We start from the raw sequence: 14,117 nt of genomic DNA, 5'->3' as shown, positions 1-14,117 counted from the left end.
TACAAAAAGGTATATCACCTGCTTCCTAACAACATTCAGGATAATACAGTTCTTTAGAGACTAAATCAAGAAATACACATCAGCAAAAATGTGCCAGGAAGAAGTAAGGGACTTATGCTTTTGAATGTGTTAACTGTCTGCACTGTTATAATTTGCCATTAGGTCTCTCAATGAGTGTCCCTTTCAATAAACTTTTAGCACGTACATTATGCTAAGCATATTAATATATACTTGGTAAATACTGCTGTAAATCTGGATTAAGACCAAAGTGTTGTTCCTGACCTTTAAAATTCAGAAGACCTTGCAGAAGTTGGTCAGTCATATTTACTAGAATAAAAGGTTTTTTGGTGTGGCCTGCTATCTGCTCTTTAGGCTCACTGTTCTGTAGCCTTTGCTCCATGTATTCTTTACTGTGTCTGTAAATATTTGTAGCTGAAAATGTTGGCATTGGTGTTATTCTCACCCTGTAAAACTGAACAGTATATTCTTTTTATGTTGACACTGCTTATTCGGAGATACAGTGCAAATACAAGGTTAGCACAGCTTGAGCTACAAAAAAACCAACCCACCAAACCCTCTGTAAGCTTTTGAGGCTGTTGTGATAAAGCCTGAAATTTCCGTTCCAGTGTACCAATAAGAAAATTATTTGGTTTCCTGTAGGATACAATTCCCACATTGACAATATACATTTAAATTTAACATGACCAAGCAATACTATTGATTTATCAGATTTTTAAGGTTAAGTGTACTTCGGTAGGTCACTATCTTAAATAGAAAATGCAAGATGTTAATTTCTGTTATTTATGTTAATTTCCTATAATGAAAGAGTAATTTTATGCTGGGCTTCCACATTTTTATTTAATCTCATATTCTTTAAGATTTCAAAATTCCGATTGAAGAAAAGCGTAATAGTAGCACCATGTAAAGAAAGAAAGACTGGATGTAGATTTTCCCTTATACATGTGATTAAACAAGAGTTTTACTTGACTAGAGGATGACTGTGAAATACTTGCTTTGTGAATATCATCAGACATGTACAGGTCTGGTACTACCATTTGGCTCAATAGCACAGAAAGATTGGCAAGGCTGGACCTTAACTTGTGCCCATCAGGAAAGTTTGTTTGAGGGAGTTTTAGATTATGTGGTTTACTTTTTCTCTGCCTCCTCAGAGTGTACATGACATAAATTCCTAAGCAAGAGGTGGCATGCCTTTTCAACACTATGAAAAAAGAAAGGGAATATGAATTCCCAACAGTAACCCATACTCTAAATAAGTCAAAAGAAATGTAAAAAACACCCAAGCAAACCTCCAAAAGAAGAAAGAACCAATTTACAGAGTTTACTAGCTGCTGTAAGCCAAATTAAGCTGCTTTGGTTTGGCTGTCTCTCCTGATAGCTAGACCAGGTGTGTATGGGTTTAAGAGAATGCACTTACTGAAAGCTGATTTCTGCCACATGCTGTAAGTTCCCATTGTGCACTGACAAATTCCTCTTCCTTACTGCAAACTATAGAGTCCTATAATGTAAAGTTGGCACCGTGCTATTTTGCAGCTGATCCAGGTTTGTTTTTTTTTTAACCCATTGTTTTTCTGTTTTTACTGTGTTATACATAGCCAAAGCAGCAGAGGGAGCCCAAAGATTTTGGTCATCAGTGAGAGAACCAGAGACTGGGAGAGAGACCGACAGCGCCAAGGGCAATCGCAATAGCGGCTTGGTGTATTCGGACTTCTTGAAAGCTAATTATTCAGCTGGTAGTTTTAAATATCAGTGAGAATTCAAGGTACCACTTAGTGGCCAGGTTTTATTTTGCACTTGTTTCTTACTTGAGCTCTTTTGTTTACAGTTTGGAAAAAAAAGTATTTATCAAGAATTTGACTCTTTTTGAGTCTAAGAGATTGTTTTAATGACTTGTTTTATGCATAAAGATTTAGAATAAATGTTAGAACACAGCTACCTGAATTTTAAGAACTACAGTAAATAAATAGTAACATAGTGACGATTGGTAAAATACTGAACTGCAGTGAAGTGACTTTTGTTCAACGATGCAGAAATTCAGCTTGCAAAATAATGAAAGATGGTTTTGATTGTAATTTTAAGATAGACAGATGTTCATGTTTTTCAGAAGATATTCATCTTCAGATGTTCAGTTGTGAAGAAGTTAAAGCTAATAAAATAAAGGACTGAAAGTCCCATCTCCATAAAAGCATTTGTTTTTCTGAGGAGTCAACAGCTGCTGACCATAAACGAAACATACTGTGTATCAGTGAATACATTATACACAGAATACCAGCATCATAAAGGCAGCATTTCTCTTAAAGTCAAGGTTGTACTTAATTGTTCAGTTTTTGAATGCATATAATTGATCGAATGAAAAACCCTGTGTTTCTGCCTGGGTTTGGTATCTTCTGTAACATACTACTTGTTTTTTACAGATCAGGCTGTAGTCTATCATCTCAACTGTTTTAATGTACTTTCAATGCAACACAGAACAGAATTGAATACCATTATAAAATAGAAGTATTGTACTAAATAACACTTAAAGGAAATGTTTCTAATTCTATGGTCATAGAGAGAAAACACACTTGAGATGTGAACTCAGGCATTCTCTTCCCAAATTCAGGACAATTTTTTAAACTGGTAGCAACTTTGTATTTCTAAATATGCTTTTTATAGAAATCTAATTGCTGGATTTTTGTGTTTTACTGACCCCGTGGTCTGTCTCCTGGTTTGTACCAGATACACCCATTCAGCCATTGAAAAGCAGCTATGGAACACTATTCTAATCATGTGGATATTGCTTAATCCTCTGGTCTAACCTGACTAAATCTCCTCGGATGACATGTCAATCTGTTTGGGATTTGCAATTTGGCAAGGCTCCCAAATACAAATTAAAGTAATTTTCTACCTGGAAAAAATTATCTGCCTTTCTCAGTAACATCTACCACTATATTCCAAGGTGGGTAAAGGTCAGGCAGTTGTGATTATCACTTTGGATATGGGTTGCATAAATATTTGACTTTATGAATTTGTGTTATTGATTTTCTAAGTATAGGTTCTTGGTACATTCAAAAGTCAAAGGTCTTTTCTTGCTCTTACTGGTAATTGAGAAGGATGGCTTTTGCTTAGGATTATTCCCTTCCCTCTTTTTTTTGGCTACACCAATTATTTTTAGTCTCTTCTGTCATTCCAAGTATGTATCCTGACCCCTGAAACTGTTGGGATTTCAGAATATTTACTATATTTGGATCTTACAGACTCATAGTTTTTCCTTCATCTCTCTATATTTTAAACCTCTTTGTCCCCAAATTACTATCTAACTATTTTCAAAGGTATTTGTTTGCCTTTCTTCAAAATATATGAGGTTTTTTTATGGGGAAAGAATGCCCATATCACCTCTTTCACCAATTTTTAAAGAGTAAATCTGTGCTCCAAGTTATTAGCATGTATATTTTACATGTTAAGTAATATTATCTAAGTTTTCTTTGTCAGTTCACAGTTCAATATCTAGTTTTACTCTCTTTAGACTTGAACCTCTCTTTCTCCTTATTTTCTTAATATCTCCAGTCTTCTTGAACTCTATCTTCTGCCTTTCTTTAATAGACAAATTATAACTGTACATACAAAAAGCATATTTACCACACTCATAGAATTCATAATATACTAGATCACTATTTCAGTTATTCTAATATGCCTGTGCAACAGCTCTATTGATGAAGGACTTTTAAAATAAAGTATACATCCCTATATACACTGTATATAATGAAATTATAAAATATTATTAACAAAACAACTTAATGAATTGACATTTTTGAGGTTAGAAAAGTGTAACACTATAGAAACTAATATCTATCTAGTTGAAAATTGTTTGTTACAATTATCAAATAAAAGTTATGAAAAAAAAGCCAACCCTTGGCTTTACTTGTGTGTTTGATGGTATAATGATGAATTTTCTGTTTGAAAGAATCAGTTGCCAAATTAAGTGTTCTCACTTCTGTTCTTAGAAGTGGATTTCCTTCTTCATTTAGTTCCAGGTGAAGAGAAGCCTTAGCTAGCTTTTGAGCTCATTGAGCACATTTAATTTGAACTTTAATCACTGCTTGAGGTAAAATATCTTACCATGGTTGTCTCTGCAATGGATCCAAAGCTGTTTATAAATATGTTGCATGTGACATTAACTGGAGGGCCTGCAAAAGAAACAAAAAAACAGTTCCTTTACCTTACTGACTGACTATAAAATATAAAAAAATATGATTTTTAAAAAATTTAATTAGGATGAAATAATGCTACATGCACAACTCATTTAGTGCACAAATTGAATAGTTCCTAATAAATTTCTTTTTGATTTTTCTCTAAGGTAGGCTACTTGACTGGACAGTTTTAGCAATAATAAAAAGAGACAAAGTTGATTATTAACTTGCACAGATGTTTCTGTGCAAAAAAAGAAAAAAAAACAGCACCTGTTTGAAATATATAGTAACCCAGGTTTTCATGGGTGTTTCAGCAAGCAGTGTATGCGCTTCTCACAACAATTAGGGATAAAAATAGCCTTCACTCAAGGCATCTGCTACCTTTAATGTTATCTGTCATCATTGGTAACAGAAATACATTTCTGCTCTTATGTCTACTGCTTACCGGAAAAAAAGTGGATAAGAAAGAAAGATTCTATTCTCATTCGTCTCAAATTCACAAAACGGTTAATAATCTGTTTAAACTGAATTTTCTGTTACCATGAGTCTTCAGGCAACTGTTCTGTCTTATCTTGCATGTGTGATGAATCAGTAGTGGCAGCGCAGTCATTATGATAACTGAACAATGAATTGTCTCTTCATGGAAAAGGTTTTAAATTATTTCTCTGAAAGTCTCTATAAAAATGGCATGGTGGTAGAGCATGTTAATTTGTCCATTAAATCTTATCATTTTCAATCTCTGTGCAGCAGAAACAAGATTTTTCCATTACAAGGTTTTTTGATCACCCTCTTGCCCTTTAATATTCTTCTATACCAATAATCCAGTTCAGGATTGGAGAACCTGGTTTCTTTTTGTAGTTTTAAGCAGCCACTAGTAATGAAAGATTTGTATCTGGAATTTGAGGATTGGTCTTACAAACCCTTACATAATATTTCTTTTTAGGGTCATTGAAGAAACATCTTCCCTGCAACTGTTGAGGCTTTGCAACTAAAAAAATCTAATGTGACCAATGAACTCAATATTAAATACTTGAAGATCCAGAACATCCATTAAAAATTCTGCCAATAGGAAAAAATTTGAAACATTCTTCTTTCTTCACAGCAATAATTGTTTTGAAATACTGTGTAGCAATTTCAACAAAACATCACTACGTGTACTTCAGTCACTGTAATACGCAAGACTGCATCCCATGGAACAGAATTCTCAAGTAAGGAGGTATTGATCTGCAGTCACTTTGACACTACTTTCACTTTGATATCCAGTTAATTATTTAGAGCTGTTCTTGAGCATATTCAGTATTTCTTAGAATTCAGTAAAAGCTTAACATAGACAGCTCCCGAAAAGGATCAAGGGGAAAAGAAAAAGCAGGGGAGATGAACAAAGGCAGAGTCAATAAAAACTGTCAGGGAGAAAATTGTACTTCTTGGCTATGTTAGATTATTTCTTTGCAACACAGCTTTCTTTTAAAGCATTTTCATGTTATAGTGTTTGTCATCATTTCAAATTTGGTATGGTACTACCTTGTTTAAATTATTACTATGCTTTGAGGTATAAGTGTGCTATATCAAAAAACATAGTTGCTTTTATAAAGAAAAAGCCATAAATCACTACAATGCTTAATTTCAAAAGCAGTATTACAACAGTATAGTTAACATCTAGTTAAAAACAGTGCAAAAGGAGAAGCTAAAACCAGCTTACAAATGATTTAGAGATTATTTAAAGATACTGTGCTGAGAGTAAAAAAGAACTTCCCAAAACATATTAAAAAGAAACACAAATGAAGCTGTTATAACTGGAAGTCATATTCAAACACAGGAACTCAGACATATGGAACACAGATTAAAGACAAGGAGAAAAAAACAGAGCTGACACTCACTAGACACACAAATGCTAACAGTGATAACTATCTGCAAGGAGTTAAAAATAGAATCCTGCCAACATCTGGAAGGTGAATTCAAGAAAAGATGATTAAAAGTATCCATGAAAGTGAAGAAGGTCAGAAGAGAAAAACTAAGTCTTTGAGCATCTTTTGTCCCCAATTGCTGTGTCAAGTACTGTAGCTATTCTGATGGAAGATTTGAATGAGGACTGTAGAAGATGTTTCAGACTAAGTGATCAGGACAAACTGACAGGCTGAGGTGATATCAAGCCAGGCAATAACAAAATCTTTGTAAAAGTGTGGAAATATAAATCACTTTGAGTCAGCTATAACCTGCATCAGTTTTGTTATCAGCGGAAGCAAGTGTAACTTGAATTAAAAAAGCTAATCAGACTTCAGGTGTGATAGTGGATGACATTGACAATGAGCTTTATCCCTGTAAACCTTACCTCTGTACCAGCCAAACTGGTAGAAATTAGGACAACTATTGTGATTAACAGGTGTGGATTAATAGTATTTTTGCTGAAATAGTGTCTCTCAGATCTACTGAAACTCTCTGAAAGAGCTGATGAGCGCATGAGTAAAGGCAGTCTAATAAGATTAAATAAGTATTAACTTGAATTGTAGTATATAATTAAATTAATTAAACTAGTTTATTTGGAGTTTTAATAACTTTTCAACATGATTTTTTTTCAAAGGGTCTTTAAAGATGTTAGTCTTAAATGAAAGACGGTGCCTTTTGCTTTAAAGTTACTTGCTTTTAGGAATAAATAGTGATTTTTCAAACTGCAAGGTGATTGCTGGTGCGTTACCCCATGGATCTGCATTGAAAGGCCAAAACTGCTTCCAGAAGTGATGGGATGAACATATTTATCTAATTTATTTTTTTAAATTAAATCTTGGTTTAAGAAGCTCCTAAACTAATGTTTAGGTGAGTACTTTTTGGCAATACAAAGGCAAGGAATGCTTTACACTTTCCTATGTAAATCCCAAAATTTCCACATTTCCAAAATTAACACGTTGTTATCAGTGTTGTGATCTGGGCGATATAGATTTAAAATTATAACACCTCTTCTGTATCAGATTAATTCTGAGCATCTTGAGGCCATGACAATTTTTACACATGGATTACATAATTGTGTCCAAATTTGAAAGGCGATAAAGTATTTCTCATATTTATAAGAAACAGAGAGTCTGGGATGTGGGACAGCTGAGTAAGAAGAGAAGCATCTTTATATAGGTTTGATCTACTGGGTAAAGTAAATAATTTGTGGCTAGAACAAAGATTTTGCAAGGTTTCTTAAATTTCTGGTTTTATTCCATAGCTAAATAAATACCAACAGTCTTCTCTATTATTTCTGCTGAACAAGAACAGATATGCAGAATTCCTTATCCAAAAGCAGGGCATTCAGACAAAATAATTACATGTTATTGACCAAAGTTATCTATGACTAAAATCAGTAGTTAAAGATCTTGTCTAAGTAGGAATTTTACTGGAAGAATAAATTGTTTAAAATTATTGGCTGAATTCTCTTATTAGTACTCATTCTGTTTCTTTAAAATTGTTGCCACATTACAAATTCAAAAAGGCATTAAACCCCAGCACTTGCCACCAGAAAGTGGCAAAGTCACTGAAGGAGATACTTATTCTTAGTGATAGGTCTGAATCATTCTGGGCAGATTTGTTCAAAGTGTGTAGCTGTCTAGAAGATTTAGAACGTGCACTTTTTGAAAAAGAACAATGTCAAATTAGGTTTTGTCTCTTTAAATTTCAATTGTTACAAAACAAGTTTCTAAGTTTTTTGAATTATACTTTCAAGAAGTACTGTATTGAATTTGCTAGTCTTTAAATCATCTGCCTGTTCTTCACTGTAGCTCCATCAGAACACTGATTGCATGATGTCCATGGCAATCTCCAAAATCCAATCTCTAAATCAACTCCTAAGCTGTAAACTCACTTTTAAACGCCTGTATGCAGGTCTTCAGGAAACACAAAGAAGAAAGAAGAAAAACTGCAGGGTTTAGACTTTGCCTGAGGTCTTCTGCCCAGCAAAACTTTACCTTAGGTTGAACCTGCAGTTTGCATGCTAAAGAATATACTGTGGCAACAAGTCAAGGTAACTTTAATAAGGAGGAAAAATAAAGTAAGAGCTACCATTCAAACAAGAAAAAAAAAATTAGAAATGGAGTGTTTTACATTACTTTCAAAAAATTTGGTATTGTTGAGCCCTCCAGGAAGCCAGGAAACAGAACATCCTTCAAAGTAGTTCTGGCAAGGAGAGTCCAAGGGACTTATACTGTGTGGTTGCTTGGGATATTGATCACTGTTGTAAATCGCTTACTGATGTGTTTGAATTTCCAGTGCACATTTATCATTTTCTGAGAAATATCAACACCACTAACTTATTAAAAGCAAAACATTTCCAGCTGCATTAAATCCGGGTTAATAACTGTATATACACAGCACCAACTGATTATAGCTTACTGTGAGGAAGTACTTTGGCAAACAACTTGGTCTTTTTGAATCAATCTGGACAAATTCTGACAACACTAGCAAATAGAGTCATAACCACTTACATTTCTGGGAGTTGGAGATGTCAAAAAATTATAAAAAAAGTTAGAAAAAAAACCACCCACCACCACCACAAAAAGAAAAAAAACAACAAAAAACCAAACTGAACCAAACCAAAAAAACCCAAACAAAAACCACTAAACCCTAAAAAGAAAAAAAAATTAATTGTATTAGACAATTGAAACCTAGTGATAGGTTAATTTTGAAAAAGGTCTGTATTTGGAAAGCTGTAAAAATGACAGAAATAGAGAATATTACTGCTGAAATGAACTGTCACAACAAAGAAAGGCAAAAGAAGGCTTTTTTTTTTGTTTGTTTTTTTTTCAGTGAGTGTACTTCTTAGTTTTCATACTTATTTCAGGAACTGCATTTGTGTGAGAAGGAATATTGAAATACTGAAAAACTAAAAGTTTAGATTTGAAATTACCTTTGAAATTTGGTCTGATTCTTGCATCGTAGCCTGACATCCTTCCCATTAGCTTGTCCAGGAAATCAGATGGCGACATCGGCATGCTGCGCGATCTTGCACTGTCTGTTTCCTTTGTGGCTACCAAGCTAACAGCAAGGAAAAGCAAACAAACAAACAAATGAAATTTTGTTAGAGATTTTGTAATTTACTTTCTGTATGAACAAGAAAATAGCAAAGCTAAGATTGCCTTTCCAGTTAGTTTATACTTCAAGAATAGTAGTAACAAATAAATGCTTTTCCTATCTGTTTTTTTATGTGTAAATTTTATTTTGTTAAGCTGCTTAGTTATAGGTTGCTGTTACCTCTTCTTCAGGATTTTGTAGATTAATAAGACTTTCAGTCAATGGTAGTCATTTCATCATCACGTAGTTAAACTATGTCATCTACACAAAAGCTGTGCATGTGGAATGTCATAATTTGGAGTCTATGCTGTAATGAATCTTTTTTAACTGGGTGTGGTGTAACAGAAGTCCAGATGAGAAAGAAAATAGTAAGGACATAGTGGAATCACCATCCCTGGAAGTTTTCAAAAAAATGTGTAGATGAGGCCATTGGTGACATGGCTTATTGGTGGTCTTGGCAGTCCTAGGGTAAAGGCTGGACCTTATGATTTTCAAGGTCTTTTCCAATCTAGTTTATTTGTCTTTCATGGAATAGTACTGCTACACCAATTTTTGTTCAGCTGATGTTTTATATTGATATTTAAACGTAACTCTACATATTAAACAGTCTCTTGGCAAATGGTATTCTTTATCTGTGTCTTAGAGGTTATTTTTCTGTAAAAAAAAAAAAGTACCTGCCGCAGTGGAATAAAACCAACTTACTGAAGGAATTAGGGGCAAAATTTAGGGCAAAATTTTTATCTCAGGGCCACATGGCAAATGTCATCTCATATAGCCTCCTCTCCATATGCATACAGAACTCTCACTGACATTCTAAAGTGTGCTCCACACATGCTAAGTGAGAAGAGTATTGGCAGTGCAATCAGCCATGTGGACCCAATGAAAAAGACTGTTATTGTGGAACCCTTACTTGAGTGCTGGCCAATGCATTGAAAAAACAATACAGTCAGCAAATACATATATATATATATATATATATACACATATAAATTTCTGAGTAACATTGTGATACACAATGCAAATAAAACCATTCATGGCTTTTGCAGTCTCAAAAAAGATAAAGAGCTTTTCCCATTTCTTCTGACTTCTTACCTGCTTGGCTGTCTCTTATTATTGCCAATTCACTTTTTTTAGAAGTGCTTAAAAATGCTTTTGTTTAGAAGTAAGCCCAGGGAAAACCCTAAAATCCTTAGGAATTTTCTAACATGTAAAAAACCTATGCTGGACTTTGCTTGTTAGCAATGGATGGAGTTCCAAAATGGGAAAATTTCATACAGGTATGTGTGTATGCAGATGCAATGTTAACTGCAGACTAGGAATGTAATTTTTTTCCTCCAAACACTGTGTTACTCAGGACATGAGAAGTTACAGTTTTACAGCAAACTCCATTTAGAAGGTCTGCTAAAAAATATCTGTCTTCAAATGTGAACTTTGGATTTAATATCTTAAATTAGCAATTATGTCATATTAAGTCTTGAGTATTACAAACTTGGACATGCACAGAATATGAACATAGAAACCTCTAGAATGTTGTGGTTAACTCATATTTTAATTAAAACTCAGTTCAATTTCTAAATAATAATATCAACTGAAAACAGAGAACTGAAATCCTTCTGCTTAATTTGTTATCTAGTGTTTATTCTATTCTATGTGTGAGTTGATTTGCATATTTATAGATTGTTCATAAATTTCTAAATTGGAATTGGAATCACCACGTCTATAATTACTCTTGTCTTTGGTCTATTCTGTCTGTTAAATAAGTGTTCACTTAAAATCTGAGGAGAGTTTAGCTTTACGCCGTACCTTCAAGACTGCCATTGAAGTTTCATGGACTGAGATAGAAAAACATGTCTGCCACAGTGCATGACCTACCGAAAATCATATTTGAGTCTGAAACTGTTAGGTCAAGCTGAAGACATTTATATTGGGATAAAAATGTTAGACAATGAAAAGCAGCCCATCACAGCCAAGATGCGGCTTGTCTAGAACAGCACCCACATCCTAAATTCTAGACAAAAAGATATTGTAGGGAGTCATAGTAAGAATGGTGTTCAGCACTGCCATCTACCATCTGGAAAGGAAAAACAAAATTATCAATGGTTTAAGACTAAGAGTTGAAAATAAATAAATAAATAATTTATAAATATTGAGGAGGCCAATAAAATAACCCATATCCTACATTCTGTCCATTTAAGTAGAATAGTTTAAAATAAACAAAGGAAGGATGTTAAGAGATGATAGACGAATTGGGAGTGTGGGCAGAGTTGGAAAAAGCAGCTGAGTCTGAAGAAGGGTTCATAATTCATGTTGAAGAACTCAGCACTATTGTGGTAAAGTTCTCACTGCACTACTGTGTTATCCAATAGTGTGGAAATATCGAGAGTAGAAGCATTATGTTCACTTACTATTTTATATGATATTGATGAAACTAGTTCTTGCATATTGCATCAAATTCCTTGTCCAAGGTTTAAAAGGACATTAAGACATTTATGAAGGTACTGAACAAAGCCACTAAAGCTCTGAGAGTTAGGGAAATCTTAAAGTAAGAGACTTTAAGAGATTGACCTGTTTAGTTTATCAAAAAGAAGATTGAAAAATAACATTGAAGTGTAAATACCTCAAAGGGGCAGAAAATGCTGGGCATTGATCTGAAGAAGAAAGGCAGAACAAAAATCAATGAGAAACAGACAAATTCAAATGGGAATTTAGGCGAGCAGTTTAATAGTTTAATAGTAAAAGTAACTTAACAGAAGACCAAATTGTACTGGCCAAGACAGTACAGCTTTCTGGAAGAAACAATTCAGCAAAATATAAGTATTGTTTTTCATGTATACTAGCTTGGTGAAAAGGAATGACCTATAATATATTATATAAAAGCAGACTAAATTCAGAGTAGACATTACAAATATCATGCAGAAATAATCAGATTGCCAAAAGACACTTTCTGGACTTGAAAATCTTAAGGAACGGATAAAATGGACATAGTTCAAAGTGGAAAATTGTGTCTTCTCAGGGCCCTTCTATACTTGGACTGGGTTGCAGGCTTGTAGTTGCCTGTACTGTAACGTGTAATCTGGGTTGCAGTTTATATGTGATAATGTTAGCCCATTTTGCTCAATTCCTTTCATAGCTAGTTATTTGACTTACCAAACAGTTGCATGAGCATCAGCTCCTTGCACATTATGGAACTAAGAATGAAAACTGCACTTGAGATTTCCATAAACTGCAGACATCTTAAAATATCAGAGATTGACCACTACTAGGAAAAAACAAACTGGTGTTCTATGAATGACATGCCCCTGCAAAGAGGAGAGAATTTTAAACTAAAAGATAACACTGTCATGAAAGCAAATGGATATGAAGAGGCCAGGGATAAATTTAGATCATGAATTAAAAGCCTTTCAACTAGTGAGGCGCTTCAGTTCAGGAATAGTTTAGCACTATGAGTAGAGATAGAAAGTCCCCATGTTGTTTCAAGATGGAAGTAATAATGATGCTGTGACATGTATGACTGCAATTGCAGGTGATGGGACTCACTTCTAACCCCTCAGATGAGGATATGTTTGCATTATTGCTGATTCTTTTATGTATTTAAAATAATTACAACCACAGAGCTCTGGAAAAAAACCTACCAAAGTTAGCATAGCTATACAGCCAGAGCACCAACATCTACAGAATTTAAATGGGAGACCTCATGTAGCAGCTGGCAATTTAGCTAGCAAGAAAAATCATGGATCATGAATCTGCTTCTGAAATGTCTATTTAAAGTAGGCATGTTTGTGAGAGAAAACCTCACTCTCTTCCCTTCCTCCAAAAGAAAATGATTGAGAAAAACTCTTAAAAAAAATTTTCCATTTCACAACCTCTACAAATGTTTTGTTCTTTAAAACATTTAAAGCTACAAAAATCAGATTGCTTTCCCATGTTTTTTTGAAGAGTCACCATATTCCTTCTCATAAGCTGTCCCTTCACTATTTGTCCCAAACTTCAGTACGCTTTTACCAAAGCTTTATTTTTAAAAGTACATTTTCAAAGTTAACGTCAATTGTACTGCCTTTGTGACTTTTATATCATTTGTGTGCTACAGAAAGTACTGGTTTTCAGTGATTTTTCCTGTCTTTCAAACTTTTCATCTTCAAGGTGGATTCTTAAAAATAGCTTTAGTGTGTATAGACTCTTCATCAAGGTATGTAGTGGTAGGACAAGGGGTAAGGGGTTTAAACTTAAACAGGGGAAGTTCAGGTTAGATTTAAGGAAGAAATTCTTTTCTTTGAATCTGATGGTATGTTCATTTTCTTCCATCGCTAAACTACCTATGTATTTTACCTTGAAAGTAAATATACTTGTCTTTATATTAACAAGTATATTAACATCTCTTATTTGGTTTTGATTTTTCTCATCTGATCGTAAATTATTTCTTCTATCTCAGACACAATCCATCGTAGCCATTCAGCGATAGAAATTTTGTATTTCATCTTACAATGCATGCTAGAGAGCTGTTATATGATGCTTTGCATATGTTATGGTGGTCCAGTAGCTCTTTCATTTCATTGCTTGGCTTATTCTCTCAGACAGCAAGTGTGGCTAAACCCCTGGAGCAATTGGATCTTATGTTTATGGTCCATTCTGTCCAGCTGATGATTGAATGTTTTAAATGCACTTTACATTAAAAATCTTTGAAGAGAAGCTGAAGGAAATTAATTACACACTCATAAGGAAAGGAAAAACTGCAGGCAGCCAATATGCAATAAAATTTTAAAGCAGTCTCTTCGCTCTGCTGGAAATTAAAATCCTTCACAGAAGACAAGTACACTTCTCTTACTGGAGGCTATTCATCAGCAATATTGATTCATGAAAAGCCAGGGCCATTCTGGAAAGCTATGAACT

General features: G+C 34.1%; 1 protein-coding gene across 3 annotated transcripts in view; it reads right to left on the bottom strand.

Annotated features, from left to right (window-relative positions):
• The window catches only part of GLRA3 (glycine receptor alpha 3), a 74,604-nt gene that overhangs the window by 48,089 nt on the left and 12,398 nt on the right, over positions 1-14,117 (bottom strand). For 2 of the 3 annotated variants that reach the window (XM_061474830.1, XM_061474814.1), the window contains exons 2-3: positions 9,067-9,194; positions 4,117-4,184 (exon numbers count right to left, since the gene is read on the bottom strand). In XM_061474830.1, coding sequence (XP_061330814.1) covers positions 4,117-4,184; positions 9,067-9,194 — 196 coding nt within the window. Of the gene's footprint in view, positions 1-4,116; positions 4,185-9,066; positions 9,195-11,847; positions 11,877-14,117 lie in introns of those variants that run through there. The other variant, XM_061474824.1, reaches the window with a different exon arrangement.

This window comes from Pezoporus flaviventris, unplaced genomic scaffold (genome assembly GCF_033815535.1).
Source record: "Pezoporus flaviventris isolate CSIRO_AGI_PZ_B2104156 unplaced genomic scaffold, CSIRO_AGI_Pfla_v1 ptg000002l, whole genome shotgun sequence".
Lineage (NCBI taxonomy): Eukaryota > Metazoa > Chordata > Aves > Psittaciformes > Psittacidae > Pezoporus > Pezoporus flaviventris.
This window is presented reverse-complemented; position numbering and strand designations above follow the sequence as displayed.